Source organism: Lonchura striata, chromosome 4 (assembly GCF_050655825.1).
Source record: "Lonchura striata isolate lonStrDom1 chromosome 4, ASM5065582v1, whole genome shotgun sequence".
Taxonomy (NCBI): Eukaryota; Metazoa; Chordata; class Aves; order Passeriformes; family Estrildidae; genus Lonchura; species Lonchura striata.
The window spans coordinates 50,342,052-50,364,567 of NC_140706.1; the positions used below are offsets into that span (position 1 = coordinate 50,342,052).

General features: G+C 37.3%; 1 protein-coding gene and 1 long non-coding RNA gene across 19 annotated transcripts in view; both read right to left on the minus strand.

Moving 5' to 3' along the window:
* Positions 1 to 22,516, minus strand: part of RAP1GDS1 (Rap1 GTPase-GDP dissociation stimulator 1) — a 90,465-nt gene that overhangs the window by 37,196 nt on the left and 30,753 nt on the right. For 6 of the 18 annotated variants that reach the window (XM_085579050.1, XM_021550335.4, XM_085579047.1 and 3 more), the window contains exons 2-4: positions 21,086 to 21,193; positions 5,925 to 6,047; positions 882 to 1,007 (exon numbers count right to left, since the gene is read on the minus strand). In XM_085579050.1, coding sequence (XP_085435176.1) covers positions 882 to 1,007; positions 5,925 to 6,047; positions 21,086 to 21,193 — 357 coding nt within the window. Of the gene's footprint in view, positions 1 to 881; positions 1,008 to 5,863; positions 6,048 to 21,085; positions 21,197 to 22,516 lie in introns of all 18 variants that reach the window. The other 12 variants (XM_085579054.1, XM_085579049.1, XM_085579052.1 and 9 more) reach the window with 6 other exon arrangements.
* Positions 14,120 to 20,690, minus strand: LOC146767636 (uncharacterized). The gene is made up of 2 exons (XR_014955181.1): positions 20,527 to 20,690; positions 14,120 to 14,424 (listed from the first exon to the last, which is right to left on the minus strand). It is a non-coding gene; the product is annotated as an uncharacterized LOC146767636 (long non-coding RNA).

Here is a 22,516-nt window from a genome sequence, read left to right on the forward strand (position 1 = left end):
AAAAATTCTCACCATATAAAATAAGTCACTAACTCTCAGGATAACAAAATGATTTTACAATCGCATCTCACTTCCCATTTGCAGACATCCCTAATTCCTTCATGTGCAACATGTTCCTGGTGTCTCTGCTTCTGCACCATATTTATTGTGCACTGGCTTTTTTCAAAATTTTGAAGTAAGGGATAATGAGGCTGCATTTTCAAAACACTGCAACTGCTAGTTTGGTTTTGCAGATGACACACCCATGCATGTAATCAACACATTTGCATTTCAAAACCCAACTACTTCTTATTGTAAAAATTTATTGTGCCCATAAAAAGCTAAAAAGCCTCACCAACATCCCCCCCCTCCACCACCCTTGACTACCAAAAATACAAATATGTAATCCTGGAGCAACTGATTTTTGAATTTTGAGAATCGGCAACATAACTCAGGCATCAATTCAGCCACACATGCAGCTCTGCACAGATTTGAGACTGGCTAGAATATGAGTGTTCCATTCTGACTCTGTTCCATTCCAACACATTCTGTCTGAGGAAAAATTAACTGTTCAGTGCCTCTGCATATGTAGCATCTGCTCCTTAAAAACCTAGTTCATTATGTTTGAAAAAAAACCCCAAAAACCAAACCCAGGACCAGAAAACCTTTCTATTTTATATCCAGTTATATTACAATATTGAAAACATGTTTTAACCTTTCTGTCACAAAAAGATTATGCAAGTGTGATGTTCAATTTTCTCATCCAATCAGAAGAATTGTGGGGTAAATAAAAACCAAGAAAATAGGAAAATGACCCCACAGCACACCATATACAGAACACCAAAGCACTCCCCTCCCTTCCACAAGAGCAAGTACAAAATACAGCAGATTTCAACACTCACGGCTATCGTAGCATATATTGCCCAGGGCACGTCCTGTTTGAAGCAATACTTCCTGGTCTTTGCAGTTTAACAGCTGCACCAAGGGAGGGATCAGCCCAGCATCCACACAGGGGTTCCGCATGAATTCTGCAAAGAAAGCAAAGCCTCTTAACGCCAAGCCAGCTATTCCCAATTTCAGCCATTCCAGTTACACTGGCCTGGCAACTGGGCCTTTTGTGTGCCCGAAACATGTGCACAAACAGTGTAAATTCTCAGGCAAGTTTCTAGAGAATCAGACCAAGTCAGGATTTGGGCTTAATTCTTTCCGTTATTTGCTAATTTAGAAGGAATTAAGGGCATTTAATTGACTTCCATGGAAACTAATTTAACATAGATCAGACTAAGCTTATTTTTAGCATCAGAAAGAAGTGCTGAAAAGAACAGCAAATTCTAAACAAATTTAACCTAAACTAGAATTTCTAAATAACACAAAAGATGACCCAAAACTAGTATTCTAGAGCAGCATTTTACTCTCTGTTGCCTTAATTAGAATTCCAGAAAAGCTTTTGCTTTAAGAGAATTTAAAAAAAAAAAAAAAAAGCTTAGTGATAGGCTTTTATTTGGAAGGTAAAGAAAAGAACAGAAAAAGAGAATGAGAAACACAAGAGTTTATGTGAGCCCAAAGGCCTGTAGCTTTCCACAGCCTAACTGATGCCCACCATGGAAGGAAAGGTAGAGGACCCATCGACGGGGAAGCACTCTGCCCTTCCTTCCTGCAATACCTCAAAGAACCAAAGAATTATTTTACATCTGTGCAAGTCATAGAGAACTATCCTGTTTGTGTCAGAGACACAAAGGGCTGTTCTACAGAGATACAGCTAAGCAGGCACTGTGCTACACATTTAAAAAAGGTGGATTATAGAAGGAACCACCTGATAACACCAGTGTTATTTCACAGTTTACTACAGAGGACCCTTTAGAGATGTAGTATTGTAAGGCAAATGGTCAATATGTTTTTGATTTGTTCTGAACTGCAAATTATCACAGAATCACAGAGTGGGTAAGATTGGAAGGGACTGCAATGGCTCATCTGGTCCAACCTTTCTGCTTAAGCAGGCTCATCCTAGCACAGGGCATAGGATTGCATCCAGATGGTTCTTGGATATCTGCAGTGAAAGAGACTCCACAACCCCTCTGGCCAATCTGTTGCAGTGCTCGGTCACCCGTACAATAAAAAAGTTCTTCCTCATGCATTGGTAAGGTCCCCTCTCTGTCATCTCTTCTCAAGGCTGAACAGGCCCAGCTCCCTTAGCCTTTCCTTGTAACAGATGCTCCAGTTCCCTCTCACCCTTGTAGCCTCTGCTGGACCTGCTCCAGGAGTTCCAGGTGTCTCTTGTACAGAGGAGCCCAAAACCAGACACTAATCAGGATGCAGCTTCACCAGGGCTGAGTAGAGAGGCAAGTTATGTCTCTTCCTGATCCTAGATGATATTGGATCTTTCAGAGGCAATTTACCTTTGTGTTACTTAATCATTTATAAGACAGAATGAACCAGGGTGTACAATCCCCCTAAAAACAGATGAGAAAATTTTCCTGATTCTGGATCAACTGAATTCCTCATGCCAATAACTCAAAGATTTCATAAAACGCTTGAAGTACAAATACATCTTCTCAAATACTCCATTTGTTGCATCTATTACAATGTTTTTTGATGTTTTCGTAGCTACAAAATCTAGTCTCTTTTGTATTTAATCCTGCTGTGTTATTTTAGCTAAAGAATTGTCAGAGGTAAGCAATTATCATGTGATTATATAACTCTGATACATCAACACACAGATTGAGAAGAATAAGCAATATCTATACACTTGCACAGGTCCAAGACAATATAGATGTGAGCACAATTACCCACCTTCCCAAGCTACTGTAACATTTTAGAACTGTAGCTAGATGCTATAGTATGATAGATGGTGATAGTATCCATTGTAATGAACATAACAGCTACCAGATACATCTGCTCTTTAAAATTGGTCTTGCCATGTTCTTGTAACATTCAATATATTTCTTTATCACCCACTTTCAACTTCATTGCAATGTTTATTTATTAGATGTATTTAGTTTCTTCCCATCTTCTCTGTCCCCTCAGCCTCTTCCTCTCAATTGATTGTAAAAACTCTTCCTTGTTCCTCAGCTATCCCTGAATCACTTTCCTTTACACCCATTAATGTACCATAGTCTGTACATCATCAAAGGTGGATTTTTTTCTCCTAGTCTGTATCAGGAAATGAAACTTGTTCTCTCCTCAAAGACTGAGAGGTCTCAGTCTGTTCTGCTGTTTGTTTAGGTTCTTCTTCACGTGTTGAAAAGGAGTAAGAAACCCTTCCCCCACCCTCCCTCCATTTGGAATGAACAGCAGCTTTTTCAGCAACAGAATCATTGGTCAATATTCTGAGAAAACTTGTATTTATCAAGGTCATGTAAGAGCAAGGAGTAAAAGAAATGGTGCCATATGTATCAAAATAGATCTGTGAAACAAGAACAAAGATGTGGTAACTACTTTTGCAGCTGATACTACACAGAAGTAATAGAAGGATGAGAAGGTAATTGAGAACAGAGTCTTTAAAAGGTTTTCACTAATCTGGGAGAGAAATGAAGCAGATCCTTTGAAGAAAACAGCAAAGAATCGCTTAAGAAGTTAGGAGAAAAACCACTGAGGACATAGTAAGATAAATCAAAAGAAGGACAAGATTTTGAAAGTGAAATTTAATTGTGCAGCAGTATTACAGACTGTGAAGATGATGTTCTCTCATTCCTGCACCTGGCAAAGAAGACAATACTAAAAGCCTTGGAAGAGTGTTTAAAAGGTCCACAGCAGAGAGAGAAACTCCATGTAACAAGGCCATTTGAGCCTTCGTGATGCTCCCAGTTGAAAGGCAAAAGACTGTAGTTGGAGAGACATGAGTGACTAATGGAGTTTTGTATGTTTGGGTTTTTAAAATAGGAGAAACAAATATGAGCTCAAACTGGGAGGAGGAAGAGTCATGTGAGCAGAAGAGGTAAAACAGCAAGAGCATGAAGAGGTGAAAAGACGAAACATGACAAAACAGCCACGGCGAGTAGAGAGATTTGATGTGATGTGATGTGATGTGTGTGCGTATGATCAGATGAGGGGAATGTAAGAGGAAAACAGGAAGCGTGGAAGGAAAAGATGCTCTTGTATCAGTAACACACAAAATCACATTCTCTGCTCCAATTTCTGCCAGTACTGCATGGCATGACCACTCAGGGAATGGGATTAATGCCTACTAGCCACTTGATGTTGATAACACAAATTTCTCAAAGTGTCCTGAAGTTTGTTGAAAACAGGTACAATATAAGCATTAAATTCCTGTATTTTTATGCAATAAAACAAAGAAAACAACAAAACTGAAATGACGTATTCTCTCCTATCCTGCTTAAGCAACTATATCAATGGAGTTAGAATCCAGTGAGAAATACCCAGATGATCTCAGTCTTGAAAGCACCGGGACCTTAAATAATTTCTGGATATCTTCACTTTAACCTTGGCTGACAGAGGTCCCAGTTACATCTGCTAATGACTCGAAGGAAAAGACAAAAGCTATTTTGTATGATGAAGCAGGTAAAATGCCAGCTTTTCTGAGAGCATACATAATGCATCAGTTTAAAAGCTGTCAGGAAAAAGGACACATTAGAAATTATTCTAACATTTCATGTGTGATTTCAGATACTGGCTAAAATGCCCTGTAAGGGAATCTTTGAGAAAACAATACATAGTAATCATTTTAGCTACTGTGAACATTAATTTTATTCTTAACTTTTCCCTTCTTGGGTAAGAGCTAAAAGGACCAACTGTGAGGACACAGGGTTGACAGTGCTGTTCTAAAAATACTTATTATGAATTCACTAAGTACAGGAGAAAACCCATGATATATTTACCTAAATCTCTATCATTCTGAAACACTTCTAAATTTAAATTTAGATGTATACATCTATTATTGGCTCTTTATCTAAGTAATTTTAACACTTAAAAACTAAACATATATCTTTTCTCATTAGTATTTCTGAATATCCATATATAGCTCTGTCTTAAAGCCAGTAAATTGGGTGGAGGTCACCATGGGGTACCAGTAAGAAGATGTAGTTTGTGATTCCTCAGAAAAGGTGGAAATGGAATGTAAAAAGTCAGCAAAAATGTAGCCCTTTCCCTGAAGAGGCATCAGCATGAGAATTTACAAAGGGAGAGGGATGAGGCTGCCAGGAAAGCACATAAGTAACATTCTACTTTTCTGTCTGGCCTGTGGGGAAGGAAAGTCCAAAATGGAACATGTGCCTCTTCAGCTGTGACAGCAGCAAGTCCAGGAGTGAGAAAAGTCAGCCATAAATGTCCTCTACCCACATCACAGGTTCTGCCCATAGGTCTGCTTGCAGGTATGAGGCCATTCCACTGGGCTCAAGATATGCAGGTATTGTAATTTTTTTTATTACTTCCGATGTTATATTACATATTGTATACATATAATGCATACCAAAATGGAGCTGATTCTTATTTTGGACTTTGGGTTCTTACTCTAACACATATAATGCTCTTCAGGTAATTTGTTTCAGTGTGGCATCAAAGAACTCATAACAGTTATAATCTCAGGACAAATCTCAGACCAAAGAAAAGATCTACTATCCCATAACCACCTGTATAGATGCTACTGCTATAACTTTGGGCTGTATGCATAATTGGGTGCACACATTGGGCATATCTCTTTTTCTACATGCTTTTTATATAGAAATGCATTTCATCAGTGCCCAATAAATTACATTAATGTCTTAAAAACTAAACAGAATGAAAGTAAGAGAAATTCCAGCAGCCAACTGTTTTTTTTTATTGTATTAAAAAGTACAGAAAAAAATTAGACAAAACAAAAAGAGTGAAAGGGAGGGACATGAAAGGTGTCTAATCTATAAAATGAAAACATAAATGAAGTAAAACATACTGACAAGTGAGGTGAAAAACTGAAGATGTTCCAGCAGAAAAGTTCTTGTAGAAAACCTCACCATTTCTGGCTACTTCTGCTATGATGTTAGCTACTTTTGCTGTGCAGGAAGATTGTGGCATCAACATACTCGCGAACATCTGAAGAACTCCACTTTTCTGGATTTTTTCACTTGTCTCCATATCTGAAAAACACATCATACAAAAATGACTTGTGCATCAAATTGCTTTGGGGAAGAACTTTAAGAAAAGCAGAAGGGAAGTCTTCTCAAAAGTAATTATGATAGTCATTATTTCCCATATAAGAAGCCAACTGTTAGTTCAGTTACCATACTTATTTTATCTGATGTACTTATAGAACTTAATACTTTGCCATTTCTAATCAATTGACCTTTAAAAGGTGACTGCTACGTAAGTATATACAGATACATACTCATGCTTACATGGGGAAAATACTGGAGAGACTGTAAGAGTAAAGGTCATAAAGCGATATGCAGATGGTAAAGGTATGTAAAAGTCAAGGAATCACTCATTCAAGAGATGAATTATTGGAAATGTTCAAGGAATGATGGGGAAAGTTCTTACAGTTTAGGGTACGGCTTAATGCAGTGTAGGAATCAGAAACTGGTGAAGAGGGAGAGCTAAGATGATCCTAAGTAGACTCCACTTAAACTCACTTAAATACCTTCCATGCTACTCTGTTACTGAGTAGTTCCAGTATAGATTCAGTAGAAGGAAAAGGGATTTCCTGCAGTAGATACCAAAGATTTGTGAGAAAAGCTTTCCCCTTTCTGTATGTAGTAAGAGGAATTGTGCAGCTGCTCCCTAACAGGGCCCCACCTAACATTGCTGGCCAGCAAACCGAAAACCAACTTTGATCCAACTGCAGTTAAATACAAGGTACTAGATGCTTTGACACATTTTGCTAACGCTTTGAAAAATGTTGTATTTGAGATGAATCTTAGTGTGACACACAGTACAACTAGATGGCAGCTATCATTTTAGAAACCAGCATGACTTCTTAAGCCATTTATAAGGGAAGTTATTTGCATTCTTCAGAGTTTACTGTGAGATGCTCCAATGACTTTTTTAAAGCAAAACAAATCCATCTGAATGCAGTTTGCAACCACTCTTTGTGCTTCACCTGTAAATTGATAATAACAATTCTATCCTCTCTCTTCTCTTCTCTTCCTCCTTTCTTTCCCCCCCTCCCCGCCCCTCAGGGCTGCAATTGAATTTGATTTGTGGCAGCCCCAGGACCACTCTGCTGCCTCTGAGAGATCCACTCAAGCTGCCCTTGAACAGAAGCCAGCACAAGCCTGGCAGCAGCAACTCCCATGGGTTTTGTGGCTTGCACAGAGTATGTACATGCTTCAGTGTCTGAGAGCTGGTTATGTCTACATGACAGAAAACAGACTGAAAACAGAGAACTTCAAGTCTGGACTGCAGTTATGCTTCCCATTTCTGTATATAATTCCAGTTTGGGATGTTGGTTTTTGGCTAGGACCACTCAGCTACAGTATGTCAGTGATGACATCTGATTACAAACACATTAGGCATCAGTAAAGAGTAATCTCAGCATCTCATGCATAATGTAAGTGCTAATCATTATTAACCTGTTTGCAATCTAGTTAACTGCCATTTTTGAAATACACTATAAAAAACCGCTCAGAAGATATAGCGTAAAAGAGCTTATGGCTTATTTGAAAGCTTTTATAAACTCTGAAATATAGCATATACTTAGTAGCAATATTTTCCAATGGATATAGGCATGCAAAATGAAAGTCTGAATTTAGAGAAAATCATATCAGGACTAAAGATGAGTCCAGACATCTTAGAAGTCTGTTAAGGAAGAGCTTCCCTCTCCCTTAAGTCCAAAACTCAAAGTACTGAATTTAAAATGCAAAATATGGATATGTGTGAATGTGTATTAGTAGGCAGAAGACATTAATGCATTTTGTCCTGTAACGCTGCTGAGATATACAATATCCAGTCCTATTTTTTTGGTCTGTAGTTTGATGGACTCATTACTGTGCAAAGCATAAATTACATAAGTAGAACCAAATATATCCTGCAAGAAGTGGGAAAATAAAATCAAATGCTTCTCCAGGCAAGTTGTATGCAGCAGATATACCCTGATTTATTTTATTAAGAAAAGCAAGTGAGCACCATAAAAGCACAGCCCTAACCGACCTCTCAGAAACTGGGAAATCAGTTACCTGGGATCACACAGATGAAAACTGACCAGTGACTTGTTCCTACTCTTAAGCAGTAGAGCAGACACACCTACAGATATTCACTCATCCCTTCAAACCAAAATCCTAATGTTTCTTGTTAGCCAGTTGGGTACCAATGTCAAACTTTTGCTAGTCAAAAAAGAGGGAAGACGGATTAATTTGACCAGCAGTGAGTGCAGAAGACCCCTAAATCTACTCTACCCTGGGTGAGTGCTCAAGCATCATTATTTTGCGGAAAAGCACATTACTCTGGCATCAGGCAGAAGAATTACTACTATCAGCCCACAGTGCTCTCTGAGGCATTTTTGCCAGGAATTGCCTTAGGTGTAAAAAATGCCACAGGGTGCTTCAGCTTATCTACTCCAAGTGTAAGTAAGCACTGCTTTTCCTCTGCAGAACACGTACAGTTTACACTTGGTGTAATATACAAATTAATTCAGTTTCAAAATAGAAAGATGACAGTATGACACTAAATCTTTGCAAGTAGTTTATAGTAGGTCCTCCTACTAGGCATCCTAAGAGAATGTGCCAGGAAAATTACTCTTCCATCCTCATGTACATTACTCTGTTTAGTATCTGAAAAAAAAATCAATTTTTTCCAGGGATTCTGTGTTCATCATATGAAAGTTCTAATAAAGAAGGTGAGAAAAAAATAGAATGTGCTGTAATATAGAAATTAATTTCTTAAGTCACATGTTATTAGCAGATATTTTTGTTACAGAAAATCAGTCTTTCTGGAGTTTTGAAATGCTTAAACAAGGAAGGGTATTTAAATTGGAACAAGATGTCTTATTTATAAACCTAAAATTGTCTTTTTAAATATAGCATTTTTTATATTCTTTTAAAGAAGGAAGACTTAACAGGCAAATGATGCACAGGGCTGTCCTGCAAAGTCCAAACGAAGATCTTCAACCACCCTTCACTTGTCTGCAGAGTCAACTGTACACTCAGTTCAGGTACTAAGTGTTAAAATGCATGTCTGTAGAAGAGAATCTCAAGCTGGAAGTCTTGAAGATGATTTCAGTACAGCTGTAGGTATATAAGTATTTCTTATAGTGCCCAATGGGACAACTGCTTCACTTACAAAACATGAGCGAGTCCTGTGTGTGACTCTGCTTTGTGCTCAGCTTCACATAACATGTGTCCTGTATAAATATATAAAACATACAGGGACACTGGAACAGAAATGAAGGGAAGTGTGTGTGGTGTTATTCTTTGGAGTGGACAACAGATTGTCATGTTTATGTAGCAGTATTTTCATTATTTGTAAAAACCATCAGTTGTTTTTGATTCTGCAGAACCTGAGACTGGGAAACCCTACATCAATGCTAGCACAGGGCTGGTACCCCTACTACTGCCTGGCTCTAGGAGAAATAAGGTAGGCTTTGCTGAGAATTAGAAACTGCTAGTGGCTTTAGCATAGGCAACTCTCAACTCCTGCCTTTATTTGCTCTCTTCAGAGGATGGAGAAAGCCCGCCTGGCTTCCTGACTCTCTGTGTGTATGAACTGCAGAGGTATTATTTATTAAGGACATCAATCTTCTGCATGCTAGTTTCATTCTGGGCTTCCTAGTAAATTATTAGAGGGTAAACTATTTTGAAAACTTATTTCAACTGTCATCTTTTAAATTGCTATTTCAATAGTACTTGGAACATGTAAACCAAAAAAAATTCTCCAGGAGCAAGAAAGACCTAGGCAAATCTCCACCACATAGTCTCCTCCTGTGTTTCTATACTGGCCAAAAAGTCAATCACAGCCACCACTCCTTCAGCAGAACTGCATCCCCTTAAAATCCAATAAATTTGTGTCTGAAAAAAAACTAGCAGTGTATACAGCCTGACATTAGGGTGCCATACCTCATAATTCTTTTGCTATCTGTGATGTGTCTGTGGTTTCAGATGCTTTCTTTTAAAGGCTGATTTTCAGTCTGCTTACACCAGCCCACACCTAGAGCTGTCCTGTCTTAAAGAAAGACACTGTAGGACTGTAATAATGCTGCATTAAAAGCAGCCCTTTTCCGCATAGTCTGTCACAGCATAATTGTAGGTGAAAACCCTCTAAGGTTAAGTCTGCTGCTTTAGATGCTTCCTCGTATCACTCGATACCAAGACAAAGGGTATGTTAGATCATGTAGTGTCAAAATCTTATTAATGTCATAGCTGAGTGATTAAAATGTCAATATGCTTGCTTTTTTGTGGTTTTTGCAGTGCCTGAAGTCAGAATAGTTAAGGGTGTGGGCAGGAAAATCTTTAATGCCACAGCTCAGAGCTGGAGAGCTGAGCACCATGGCTATCAGACTGGCTAATTAAGTAGCAGAAATCATAGGGAAAAAAATCTAATGTGTTTCAAATTAAAACTCTACACTCTCTTCCCTCTCTTAGCTCTGAAATTTCACTTCTCTCTATTCACTCTTCTCTCTGTATAATTTTGTACACCTTCAAGTGAAATAAAAGGCAGAAAGGGGGAGTGCAAGGCATATCTCTCAGCAGTGCCTTGCTGAGAAAGGCAAGAAAGAAAAAAGCTGTAGACTCACCACCATTCCTTATCCCCTTTGAACAATGAGTCTAAGTTACACTATTTTTAGTAACCCTATAGTTGTGGTGGCTAGCACTGCAATAATTTCCATGTTGTGGAGCTTCACACCACAGAATTTTGAATAAACAGCTTTGTGAGGGTCCTCTTTATTAAGCAAACCATGTTTGCCATGTACTCTTGCAAAATGCATGTCTTTCTAGCTGCAAAGATGTTTTATAAACCTACTGGAACTACTGCAGAAATTTACCTTGGCTTGATAATGTTCCTCCTACATGTACTCTCATCAGAAAGAGAAAAATGAACACATGAATAAATAATAATGAACCACATATATCATGAACAGAATCTTCCATCTGCTCTTTCAGAAGGCAGAAGGGAAGAGAATGAAGGGAACAAGGGATATCTTTTGAACTGACACATGCTCCTAACCTCCACAGTAAGAAGGTTCATGTGACAAAGTGTTAAGCACTGATGCTCTCTCCATATACAGCCTCTCTCAAGAAACATAGTCCGTCTCTCCACAGCCTCCCACTGTATTTTTCAAACCACTAAATGAAGATTTTAGTCTGGCTACAAAAGCACAGAAAAGTGAGTTGTTAAGAAGCTCAGAAAAACAAATTATATGCTCTCATGATATACCACTGATAAGGAGGTTTTGCTTAACAAACCTTAACTAAAGAGGCTGTTCCAATTACCAAGAGTTATTTAAACAGGGAAAAAGAAATCTTTTAATAATAATAATAATTTATGTATAAAAAAATAACTGTAGACATTTGATTTCTTTTTGGCATGCTCCTCCTCACATTTTGGGGAATCCCCAAAATCTGCCTGTTCAGTTATACTTGAAATTAGACACCTATTAGGCAAGGAGGGAGGATTCTCCCTTAGCTGTACAATGTTTCCATCATGGTGTTTGCTCTGTTTTGTCTCTGTCAGCAGCTACAGGGCAACTTCACTTCCTATTTTTAATGAAGAAAGAGACAGTACACAGATGATTGTAATTAAAATCTCAGCTCTAACAAGGAAGGAAGGACAGATGGAGAGACAGATTTATCAATCAACTAGCTGCATGAGTCCCGATGATTAAATTCTCCAAAAGCTACATTCAAACTATAAAAGTGAATTTCAGGATGAGATTCTCCCCACTGAATAGACTATTTCAGATACCAATGAAGTAAAAAAATATGTTACATCTTTGCCTTCAATGAAGAGACATGCACATATACTTCCATGAATAGGTCACAGCACAAGGCAGAATATTAAAGTTAGGCAGCTTGGCACCCCTGAGTTCCTGAACTGCATCCAGTATTGAGCCCTGGCAGGTAGCTGGTGGATTTATCCGAGCTGTCCCCCCTTTCTGACTCACCCTCTCCAGGATGTAACCACTTCAGTAGCAAGGTTGCTGAAAGAGTTTCATGTCAGTGGCTCAGCTGCCAAGTTTGCTGTCTGGCATCTCAGTACAAATGTCATACACTCACATCTTTGCATTTCCTATTCGGCCTTTGTGGACATTTTCCCCTGACTCCTCTCGTACTTGTACTGACTGAACTTAGTACAGCTTGCAGGGTAAAGGGTATTCTCATGCATTAGGTCTTCAAATGTATAACAAATGCTGGTTCTGTGGAGTAAAATCCCCCCTCCAAATTTGATTTAGCTTATTAACATCAAATCAAATTTGAAAGTTGATCATTTTATATGCAGGAAATGTTTCATGTTCCTTTTAAGCAATCCATTAAGAGTGCTCTTAAGTGAGCTGAAATGCCTGCTGTGAATTTCACCCTTTGCTTATTGAAAGAGTACGTCTACACGTAAAGGAATTTTTTAATCTGCTGGTATTTTTAGTGAGCTCTGCTATCAGAGTAGCTTAAAGTAAACCTAATCTTAAAAAGATCACATTTTTAAGTTACAAGGTACTGGGACAAAGCTAAGAATGAAACTGCAGACCTGAAATTGTGAATTACATGATCGCTAAATATAATTTTTTTGTAAAAGGTAGGCGTTTTCCTTTGCATTTTTGAAATGCAATACAGAAGCAAAAGAAAAGGCCTGCCTTTTGAAAATGCAATACAGAGGCAATCTAAAAAAAAATGTGTCAATTCTATTATCTGGAACTGCTATTCACTGATGCCTTCTGCAAAGAAAAAAAGTATAATAGTTAATCTTTATTTGGCACATTGTGTATTCAAAGAAAAGCACTTGGAATTTAACACTTGGATAATCATTTAACTATCTGGCAGTAACTAAATACATCACTATTAAGGGGAATTTATGTAAAATATAATCCCACCAAGCAGCAGTGATTATCATTCAGTATCATTAGGGTAAGCCAGTTTACTGGGAGACAGTCCAATAAAAAGCAGTCACCTTGATTTAGTATAGTTATATTGTAAAAATATATTGTACACAGCTCTTAATGAGGAAACATTTCTGGATTATGTGTGTACAATATCATGACAAGGCAACAGCCCATGAGCTACAATGGAACGAACATCCTTTTTCAGCAAAAAGAAGGAATGCTTTATAACACAGTATTTGAGCCAAAACTCCCTCTTAAAAATTATTCATCAGGCTCCCCAAATTTTAGCAGGACATTTGACTAGAAATCTTTGCAGGTAAGATTAATGGCTTGATTGGCTGAGCTGGCCCGAACCCCTGCCTCTGTTAGAAGAGATTATTAGAAATTCTTCCTGGTCTGAGATGCAGGGTTTTGGTTTGACTGCTTCCTACCAACCACTCAGGTACGTGCATTTAGCTTGTTGTTTTTTTGGTGGTTTTTTGTTTTGTTTTGTTTTGTTTTGTTTTTTGTTTGTTTTGTTTTTTGTTTTTTTTTACAAAATCTTATCTTTATATCTGTTTCTCCCTTCTGCCATTTCTCATAAAAATGTTATGTTCCACTGTATCTCTTGTAACTCATCCATTTAGTTTCACTTCTTCCTTTTTCATTTCTACTCCTTCTCCCTGCCCTGGTTTGAATAGATGTTAAATGCATTATGCCCACTCCACTGAATTCCAAAGATGCCGAATCAAGGCTTAGAAGTAGCTAAACAGACATTAGTTCCTGTCTTCAATACATAAAGAAAGTAAGTCCTATGACTTACTATGATGCCTTAGTGCTACTCTTAATATTTTTGTAGTTTCCAAGACAAACCAAGATTAATAATAAAGTCCTATAATCTTTGTCATAGGCTAAGGACACCATCTACATAAAGAATACTTTAATCTCAGCAGATTAACTATAAATTTCAGGAGACAGTTAGCAATGATACTGTTTAGTTTTTATCTTTTTCAAAGAGGATGTTCTAGCTTTCATCTGTGTATTTCCTCCTCATGGATAACACCATAAATGTCTGTTGTTTGTTTGAATGTTCAAGCTGAGACATTTACACGTCAGGACGAACATGCAGGTCCATGCCAGCTGAGTTCGAGTTTACATCCATGGGTGGGATGCCTAGAGAGGCTGACCTAGAATAGAGGCTGGACAGAGTTCAAGAATAAAGTAGGTGTTTATTACAAGGCCTTAAAGGATACACCTTGGGCAGTACAAGAACCTGGCCAGGCTACACCCAAGATGGCCACAAAATGGATGACCGATCACGAGGTCCCACACTTCTACAAGTTTTGGTCCATTTCCATATTGGGGTTAATTGTCCAATTACAGCTTTGGGTCATGAAGTCCCATCCTCCCTGCTCGCTCTCTTCAATTCATTGTTGTTTATGCTTTTTGGGCTTGAGGCTTCAATGGTTGTCCTTGATTTTCACGCTGGAAAATGATTCTTTTGTCTACCTACCCTGTGAAGACAATTTACCAACACTTAACATGAAGTACACCAAGGCAGAACAGAATCTGAAAAATATGGAAGCTAAAACTTAAGGCACCAGGTGGCCTCCTACTCCTTTCAAGATCACAGCTGGGAGACATATACCAGGGATCATTGGAGGGCACACCCAAAGAGGATCAGAAATCCTCCTGGAAGGGAGGCTGCTACTAAGAAGAAAGGGAGATGCTAAAGATCAAAGAGGAATAAAAAAGCAGGGAAATGCTATTTGTCAGTGAACTTAATTCTACTAGTTATCAGTTGTTTTAAGGCCACTAATCCAATTAGTACCACTGCCTACCCCCTTGGTTGTGCTAAGCTCTCTTGATGTGCTTATGCACTGCCTTGTCACAGCTTACATGTAAAGTGTGCTAAATCTGCAGGGATGCTGAAAGCTCTTTCTTTATTTATGCAAAACAACTGTGGTCAGAATAGGACCTGTAGACAGTTATTGTTTTAAGCTTTAATACTGTGCAAGCATTCACAATCAGGAAAGTTCATTGACCACAACCTGCATGAAAGAACAATTGCATCATTTTACTCTTATTCTATTCATAAAATTTCTTCAAAACAAAGATTAGTTTGCTGATACTTAAGAATATGTTTGCTTGAGCATGCTCTGAAATGTGGAGCTTTTTCTCCCTGCTCCATTCCACAAAAGGGAACAGTGAAAGCTTAAAATGTTTAGCTAATACGAAAAAATGAAAGTGATTTTTAGTTGTTTGTGCCTTAGAATAACTCTGCTGTGACAAAAGGCTCTACAACTTAATTTCTTCTATGTTTGGGGCAGGAGGATAGATATTTTCATGCTAATGTGAGAGGGCTGTGGAAACAATAGATGAAATGACTGTTTCTTAATCCTCTGTGGACTAAAGAGGTACAAGGCTTCACTGAAATCAGATGACAGTGTTAAAAGTTAACCAGACAGCTGCCTGCCTGACTCTGCAAAGAATAAATAAGAGTGTGTACATGAAACTATCAAGAATGTAAAAAAAAAAAAAAAGTTAATAGAAAAAATAGGTATATCTTGCTTTTTTCTTTTATTAATCAGAGGTATTAATAGCAAGAATAATAAATTTTAAAATTTCATGGTTTTTATTAGTTGAGCCCTGAACCACAGAATTATAAAATTCGCAATTCTTCATTATTTTTTTCTGCTCCAGTAGAGGAATTGTTCCATTTTCTATGGCCAAGGAAGATCAGAAAAACTAACATCCAGTATAGGAAGCACAAGTACTAACTAAATTCAGCAACATATGGAAGCCACAACTCTGAAGAACAGAATAAAATGAACTTCCAACTGAAATATAACTTCTGTGTAAACATATGGTTGTGAGAACTGGAAATCCATCAAAACAATTAAAGAGAGAAAACTAGATGCCTGTTAAAGCAGGTGCCTACGAGTTTTAGGGCATTCAATGAGAAATTCAATGAGAAATTTCACAACTGACAAAGGAATGTGAGAAATCTGCTGTGTCTCCAGATATCCCAGATTTTCTTAAGCACTCCTAACACATCCTCCTCTGGGATGCCATCAAATAGGAACAAACCCATTTCAGAAAAACCACTGATGTCTCCCAAGAGAAAACCTGAACAAGAAGCTTTAGGTAGGAGGGATAAGCCCATGGTCCCTACATGCTGGAACAGCAGGAAGTGATAACAAAAGCTTACTAGAAATTGTCCAGGTAATTTGTAACAATGTTATTTTCCCTGATACAACACAGCCAGAATATTCTAAACAAAGCATGGCTCCAGCATATACATTCTGGGGCAAAGAAAAATACTATTATGAAACTATGTCCATTACGGGAAGAAAAATGGCACTCTAAAGTAGGCTTTGAATAATGCTGAGATTTCCAATTTCAAGAAGGAATTAAAAATTTTCATGTGTCATGTGATGGTTCCTTGACTTACTAGGTATCAGCAAAGCTCAACAAGTAGAAAATAAGGCATCTTAGCCACATCTTTAAGGTAAAGGGCATTATTTAAAATATTTCCAACGTTTCTAAATCCTTTTCAAAACTGGGGCCTTGACCTCTCATGTAAGGTTATCTTTATTGCTGTGATTTTGCTTAACCATTTTTTCACACAGACATGTAAACTCATATTCTCAATCTTCTAAAAAGTGTATGTAAAAAAATATTTCAAATGCATGTGCCAGCCTTTCCACTTCAGCTGTATGTCAGACATTTTCAGAGCCAGGTGCTGAAAGCTGGGATTAGTGGGCATTTTCAGCCTCTTATGCTGAGTACAGCAGAGCCAAAAATAACATTCTCAGCAGATTTTTCAGATTTCTCATTTATCCAAACTGGGTTATGTCTGCTGTAACTTCTTGTATCTGAAACACAGCATGTCTGGACTAGCACTAACTTTTTTTTGTTGTTACTGCAATAATTATGACCCAGAGAGCCTGCTGTTTAAAAGAAAACCTCAATTTCCTTTTTGCTTCCTTTCTCTCAGGCAGTCCTTTCTTGTGGACATTTATTTAGAGATCTTAGAATAAATGTACTTTTTTGATAGGCATAGTATTTATGAAATGGCTCTTAACAAGTATAAATTTTTATATGCTGACTGAATATAATGGCCAGTATTGTTTTCTCTTGTAATTCCTTATACAAGATAATTAACAATTTATTCCCAATAGCCAATAGTAGTACATACCCATATTTTCGTTGGGTGCGAGATACAGAATAAAGCAATTATTGTTCACTTACTTCATTCCAGAAATTTAAGCACATGATCTTTCAAACTAATTTTCTTCAGCTCATATCTTACTCATACTTTTGAGGAGGTCTGTGCCTTTCCTGATTGATATGATCATTCTACACTCCATGTCACTCTAAATAGTCTGCTTCCAGATCAGCAAAATTCTTTCTAGACAATAACACATCAATCTATGTCTGTATAGAACTAATCCAGATTATATGGAGCAGACAATGGAGTAACTTGTTTTAATGTATAGTTGCTAAAAGAAAACACACATGACTTTCACCTCTTGGTTTAATATAAGTCAGTAGTTCATTTAGTGCATGGCTGGCTTTGGTTTTTTGCTGCTAACAATGCTTATGGATCATATACCTCAGCCTCTCCTTAAAAATCTGAATTACAGGAAGTTCAGCAGACGGTGAGTGCTTGCAGGTGGACAGAGATCAAGTACTTGTGGTTTTCTTTCAGAAGCAAGATGGACAGAATCTCAGTTTATGCAAATGAGGTAGATCCACAGAGGTGAAAGGAGCTCTTATGTTACCTGTGAATCTTGACTTTTGTAACCACAACTTTATGGCTGCCAAGTCCCCAGAAAAGCTAGTAAACTTCACTGGGAATGCTGAAGGAACTCCACACAAAATGAGGTATGTCATTATTCTAATGCCTATTCATGTCTCATTCTTCTGTCATTGCTGCCACTTTCATCTTCAGAAAAAAAAACCCTCATTTTTCTCTAGTGCCACAAGTCAGACCATGTATGACTGGCCTCAGGCAGAAGTGCTGGTGACAGACAAGAACTAAAATATCTGAATAATATATGTATATATATATATATATACGTATATATATATATATATATATATACACATATATATTTTATATATATATATATATACATACATATATATATACTTCAAAACAATGTCTCCTAAGGAAACCATCTGTGCAGGATTTTCAGACTCAGGTCCCAGATGTGAAGAATCATTCAAGTTTCTCCTAACTAAACTGTAGTTAAAGCAATTTGAATTTGGCTTTCCAAATATTTACCAGCAGTTATCAAATTCAGCTGAGTATTTGACTCACTCTTCTGTAGTACAGCATATGTGTGTCTGCATGCACCTTAATTTGACTGCTGTGACAAATGGCAGAATAACTCTAAAGTCAGGCAGGAGGTATCATGTTCCAGGGCATTACACCTGTCTAGGATTATCAACAGATCAGTTTTGAAAAGGAGAATGAAAAACAAAAGAATACACAGCAGATTACATAGAAAGAAATGAAAACTTACAATATTCATAATAACTTTGTTTTCTCTTCCTATACAGTAGAAAATATGTGAACGAAGTAATGTTTTAGCATAATGAAAACATAAATATTGTATGCAAAATAAACAGAACCATAATTTTCACTGTACTCTTAGAGACTAGGGAATTTAATATTCTGCAGCAGCCACAAACTTATGCTGCATGCAGACACCAATGGATAGTCTTATAATGGTCACTAAAACATTCATGTGTACATGCACTATGCAAAACTGAAGATGTCCTTTATTGAAAATCTCAGTTTGTTGTAGTATCATTGGGTTTAACTACTGATTTTGGCTGGCAGTAGATAGGAGTGGGTTGCATTAGCATATTAGTCATGTACTAAATTTTATATAAGATAAAATAATATTTTTATCTCCAAGTCTTAAAGCAGTGAATAAAACTTTAACTTCTGTGATTAACAATACTACCTTGAACTCCCAACAAAATCACAGTCCTATAAAATTCTCTTAAAATAAACTATTAAATGTATGGCTTGTTTCTCTCACATTAATATGATGAGTTACTGAACTAAAATATATACTTCATTAATTTAATCATACACATGGAAATATACTAAAAGAGAGCAGAAGAACTGTTTGCAAAATATTATTCAAATGATTTCTGCATTACAATTAACATGTACTTTTATATAAACAATTTGATTTCTCATTGTGTAATAATTTATACACAGACACAACGGTACAGTGTGTCTCTCATAACTAGGTATTGTATATATGATAATACACACTATAATTAAAAATCAATCAGCCAAATCCATATTAAGATGTTAAGTGGATGGATGAGAGCAATAAGAAAGAGTTTAGAAAGCTGATTCTGTATCTATTTGTTGAATCAATCTACTATATGCAATTTACCTCCATCTCTGAAGTCTTTTGAATGTATTGCTGTTCTCATAAGTTATCTCAAGCTGGAAGTCTGTTCTGCAAATCATCAGACAACACTGATAACTAAAGCCCATTGTCCAAAGAGACTTGGCAAAACTTAGGTATGGAAGTGTCCAGTTCCCTTGAAACAGAGTTGATATACTGGTTCCTAAATTACCAGCAAGCTGTTTAAAAAACCTCTCCTATCTGACCCATCTAATTTTCAGTGCATTATTTCAGTTGCCCTTATTCTTGGGCAAATGCAAATATATGGAGATGTGTATCACAGGACAGCTCAGAAGGGCTATATCCATGTCACTGACTTACACACATAAAGCATGGGAAATTATGCAGAGAATAAATTTTCCAGAACTACCCCAAAGAGAGAGGTCAAAATCCTAATAATCTGTTTATCTGATCTGGCAGCTATAAATCTAGAAGAGAAAAGATTTTGGAAGGAAGAGCAAAGCCCTAGACTGAGACAGAAGAGTCTGGTTGCAAGGAAGCATCAGTAAGTTTGCTGTACATTAGTAAAATTATTTTGCATCTGCCAGACTTGTTCTCTGACACAGCTATGTGACCTTCATAGGCAAAATAGCAAACTCTCTTATTTACATGAGTAAATATGACCTTGTTTTTAGTACTTATTATTTAAATATTAGGCATAGAAGTAGTGGAAGTAAATTCAATTGGAGGTTGGATTAAAGTATAGGATATACCTTATAAATAAATCCAGAATCTTCAAAAAAAGGCCCTAAAGATTTTATTACTTTCTGGCTGATAATCTCCTTCTAAAATAGTGATAATCGAAAACAGATTACTATTAAATGCAGATGCTGTTATAATCAATTTTTGACTTGATCTGGATGGTGCTTATATTCAGTTGTGAAAATCTTCATCAAATATTTTACACCAAGTAATCCAAAAGGCTTTGATTTGTAGAATACCATCATTTGAAAAAAACCAAGACTTATCAATAGTTTGTACTTTTGAGTGCATTGATATTTCCAGAGGACTAACTCTTTCTTTAAATAAATAAGTTTTAATCATGGCTTGTACCTATCCCGAGAAGTTTTTCAACCTGAAATTGTACACATATATTTCTTCTGCCACGATCTGAAGCACTAAGAAAGCTAAACTCCAAAAAGTCTTATACACTGCCAACTTCATTAATCTTACCTTTCTGCCTACTGGGAGTGGGGACAAGCATTCTAAAGTTTTTGGTGAAAATGGCATCTTGCTCCATTCTGATGTTATTTTGATTATAAAATACATATCAAACTTGGACTGTCTTTGGATATCCAACACAGTTCTGCTAATTGAAAGTCCTGGAATTAAGGAATCTGTGATCAGAAGTGTGAGGAGAAATACATTACAAATGGGAAACTATGCTCTTTCAACCAGAATTTCAACCTGCAACTCCCCTGTGAGGAGCTTTTCTCCATGTTATGAGGTTTCTTTCTCCATCTCTGTTATTTTGTTTCTTGAATGATCAATTTAAAAAGTAAATGTTCTATTTCATTGTGGAGAAAGGAATGGACTACAGTTTGTTCCAAATATTCAGGTATTTACCTGTCACTGTCTTCATTGCTACTGGAATGTTATGGACTCATGGGTTAAAAACCTCCAAAACTCGAATAGAGTCAATCTAGCAGCCTACTGCTTGAATCAGTCTTTCTGCAACATTTTAATTCATTGATCTCAAATGATTTAAATGTGAAAGGTCCACACAACTTACTGTTTTGTGCCAGTGCTTGAAGCAGACAGTCCAAGCATCCCTCCAAGCTATCTGCTGTGCTGTCAGTGGATGTTATCTTCAGCTTTTTCAGGGCTTCACTTAAATTATCTGCTTGATAAACACAAATGAAAAAGAAATCAGTGTCCTCATCAACTTGGTAACAGCACTATAGTCCTTGAATGTAAATAGTATAAACAGTTCCTGTATCAATGAAGAAGAAGACATGCATGGTCTGTGTTCTGAGAATACAAAAAGCCAGGAGTCAAAAGTTATAGATGAAATTAAACTTTTCGAATTTATATATACATTTATCATTTTGCATCTGAGAACAGGATGTCACAGCAGGTGCTTTATGAAATGCCACTGAGCAGCAATTTATCTATCAGTATTTTCTCAGCCTCGCCATTACAGAAAACCAGCAGCTGTTTCTTTGCTTCTCCCCTTTTGTGTGGGAATAAAATAGAATAGAAATAAGCATATCTGGATCTTCTTCATCAATAGAGGTGAAGTAATTGAAAATGCCAATTTCTGCATGCTGTGTAGGCTTCCATCTTGACTATTCACAGATGCCTAGTGCTAAGCATAGAGTCTTTTAAGAATTATGCCACTTTCCACCACAATGTTAAAAGCATCATTGTTTATAGGAATTTTGTTAACTCTTTAAATTCAACTGATCCATAAAAAAGATGGCATCTTCTTGAAATAAAAAGTTCTGTTGTGAATTTCAGATATTAATTTTTCTCTCTTAAAAAAAACCAAAACACCACCACCCAAATGCAAATGAGATTACATAATTCTCAAAAGAGACCCATTTGCCCAGCAAAGCTTGGGGCAGTATGATTGTTACCATTTTGAGCATTCTATCCTTTCATGAGCAAGGTTTAAGGCTGCAGATGCAGCCCGAGCCTCTGGTAAGCCCACTGATGACTAACCTCACTCTGAATGGGCTATTCTTTTCACAACGAGTGCTGATTCAGTTTCCATGCCAACTCTGACAGCAAGCAGAAAGTGCTACTCAAAACAAATAGTATTAAATAGTGTCTCACTGTCTCTTGTTCCCAGGGGCTGATCAAAAGCCTTGACCCAAGCCCAACACAGCCATAGGTGCAGTTTCTTTTCAGTGCACCACTGGTATCTTCTGAGCCTGACTAGCAGCCAGCACTGCTTAGAGCTTCCCACCAGCATAGGAAGCCTCCTTGACAGGTGAGCTGGCACCTGCTGTGCTTTGCCTCCTCTTCACTTGCCTATGTATGCGATGGTGCAAAGGAAGAGTGAAGACTCAGCAGGCATCCCATGAAAAGCGTGGAATCTCACTCCTGGAGTGCTTTGCTTCTCAGCCAAAGCTGTGGCTTCTGTTCCACCTCCAATTTTTATTAGCATATGCTTTTGTAGTTCAATATTCCATACAGATAAAGGTGAAATACTTAACTT